This window comes from Lynx canadensis, chromosome C1 (assembly GCF_007474595.2).
Source record: "Lynx canadensis isolate LIC74 chromosome C1, mLynCan4.pri.v2, whole genome shotgun sequence".
In the NCBI taxonomy this organism is placed as follows: Eukaryota; Metazoa; Chordata; class Mammalia; order Carnivora; family Felidae; genus Lynx; species Lynx canadensis.
In genome coordinates, this window is record NC_044310.1 from 153,748,916 (window position 1) to 153,751,118 (window position 2,203).

A 2,203-nucleotide genomic window follows, 5' to 3' on the forward strand; every position below is an offset into this window, starting at 1 on the left:
TGATAAAGTAAATGTTGCCAAATAATTTCAATGTTTATAGTAGATGGTTTCTTAAACTTAATTGTGTAACTCTGTGATGACACAAAAATAGAGTAAATCAGAAAAGATGCGTCAGTACCACTTTCAGGGGACAGAACTGACAGTGGCTCCCGTCTTTTTCTAGAGCAGAAGTTTTTATGGTGGTGAGCAGCTCCCATATCTGTGCTGTCAGTGGCTACTAGCCACATGTAGTGAATGGACTGAGGAACTCAATTTTTAACTTGCTTATTTTAATTAATTTATGTGGCCACTTGTGGTTCATGGCTGCTATTTCAGACACTGCAGGTATCCAGAGAGACATTCATGAACTCAGGCTTGAAGTTATCCCCATTGGGGGAGAGAAAAAGAACAGAAGAGAAATCTGGGTGGCATGAGGAAGTAAGGGTCATCTGTGTGTTATCTGTTTATCTTCTACCTGCCCATCTATCTATCATCCGTCTGTTGGAGAAAGAGCAAGTGACTACTTCTTCATGGGGGTAAAACAAGGAAACACTGTTCTCTACTCTTGGCTGAGCCTGGGACTACTTGTTTTAAAGTTTTGAGTCTTCTTGGGGCACCTGGATGGCTCAGTCGGTTAAGTGTCTGACTTCATCTCAGGTCACGATCTCACAGTTCGTGGGTTTGAGTCCCATATTGGGCTCTGTGCTGACAGCTCGGAGCCTGGAGCCTGCTTTGGATTCTGTATCTCCCTCTCTTTCTGCCCCTCCCCTGCTTGCTCTCTGTCTCTCTCTCAATCTCTGAAAAAAATAAATAAATAAATAAATAAACTTTTTTTTTTAATGAAAGTTTTGATTCTTCTCAATTGTTGCCTCTGCTGCTTTATATCAGACTATGCTATACATCTTTGTGTTTAACTCTTTGAACTCTTTCATATTAGTGAAATCCATACATAGACTATCACTTGGTAACTTGAATATTCTGAAACTAAGTTAAGGAACATATATACACTCACATTAATCACACCTCAAATCCATGCCCGTATTTGTCCTGCTGTAAAGCCAAGAGCTATACAGAAATTTATGAACCGGGCTTCCGACCTGGAGTATATAGAATTTAAGTCTTCTCTCACAAGTATATGGTAGAGCTAAAGAAGAAGAAGACAAGCAAGGGTCATCTGAAATTGTAATTGGCTCACTAATAATCGCAGGACAAAGTTGGAAATAACTACTCAAGCAGAAGACGCTACCAAGATGTTTGATATAAAGGCTTGGGCTGAGTACGTTGTGGAATGGGCTGCAAAGGACCCATATGGCTTCCTTACAACGGTTATTTTGACCCTTACTCTATTGTTTCTAGCAAGTGCTATACTGTCCTGGAAATTGGCCAAGATGACTGAAGCCAGGGAAAAGGAACAAAAGAAGAAACAAAAACGTCAAGAAAATATTGCAAAAGCTAAACGACCAAAGAAGGATTGAAGGAATGAACAGGCTCTATAACCAGAGAAAAATCACTTGGAAAATTAAGCAGCTTTGGAAGGACCCACTGAGGTTTCTTTTCTGATTTTTATGACAGTAATTTGTAGTCAATGAAGTCTGAGCACATGGAAGGATCATGTTAGTTGTGGCCTCTACTACTGCAACTTTTAGGCTTTGGTGTAGAAGTCTGTTGACAGTTATTGTAAATTGGCATTTATTCTATAAATTCTTTATAACTGACTTAGTCATTTGCCATTTTGCAGCTTATGTACTGAAACGAAAACATCCTGTGGAGAGAAATGACTATACATTATGAATTCTTTTCAAATAATGGCTTAGAATGGGGCCCTTTCTGGACGAAAGGAGTTAAGAATGTAAAAATCAAAACTGTCCTGAGGTGAAAAGTGTGCTTTGGCTTAAAAGGCATATAGTATATTAATTATATCTTTTATCATTATTGCTTATTTCTTGGAATAGAATCATTTCTGGCTTTCTCAAAGCCACATATTAACTAATGACTTTTTGTGTTCTGCATTTTCTCATTTTAACCTTTGAGATAATTATCAGACATTCTGAATTTTTTACAATCTAATTTTATAAAGAATTCTCTTATTGACTATATAGAATACCACCTACCAGATGTAACAGTTTTTGTACTTATGAACACTGCAATTTTCTTAGAGATGTCTTGTTAAGTAGAATAACACCAGGATTTAAAGCTTGCAGTAAAAATGCCAAACCTTGTGTTA

General features: G+C 37.5%; 1 protein-coding gene across 1 annotated transcript; it reads left to right on the top strand.

Moving 5' to 3' along the window:
* The first annotated feature begins 1,074 nt into the window (after positions 1-1,074).
* Positions 1,075-1,885, top strand: LOC115520773 (small integral membrane protein 15-like). Its single transcript, XM_030325427.1, has one exon. The coding sequence runs from the start codon at positions 1,230-1,232 to the stop codon at positions 1,452-1,454; it is 225 nt and encodes a 74-aa protein (XP_030181287.1). The 5' UTR covers positions 1,075-1,229; the 3' UTR covers positions 1,455-1,885.
* Positions 1,886-2,203: the final 318 nt, after the last annotated feature.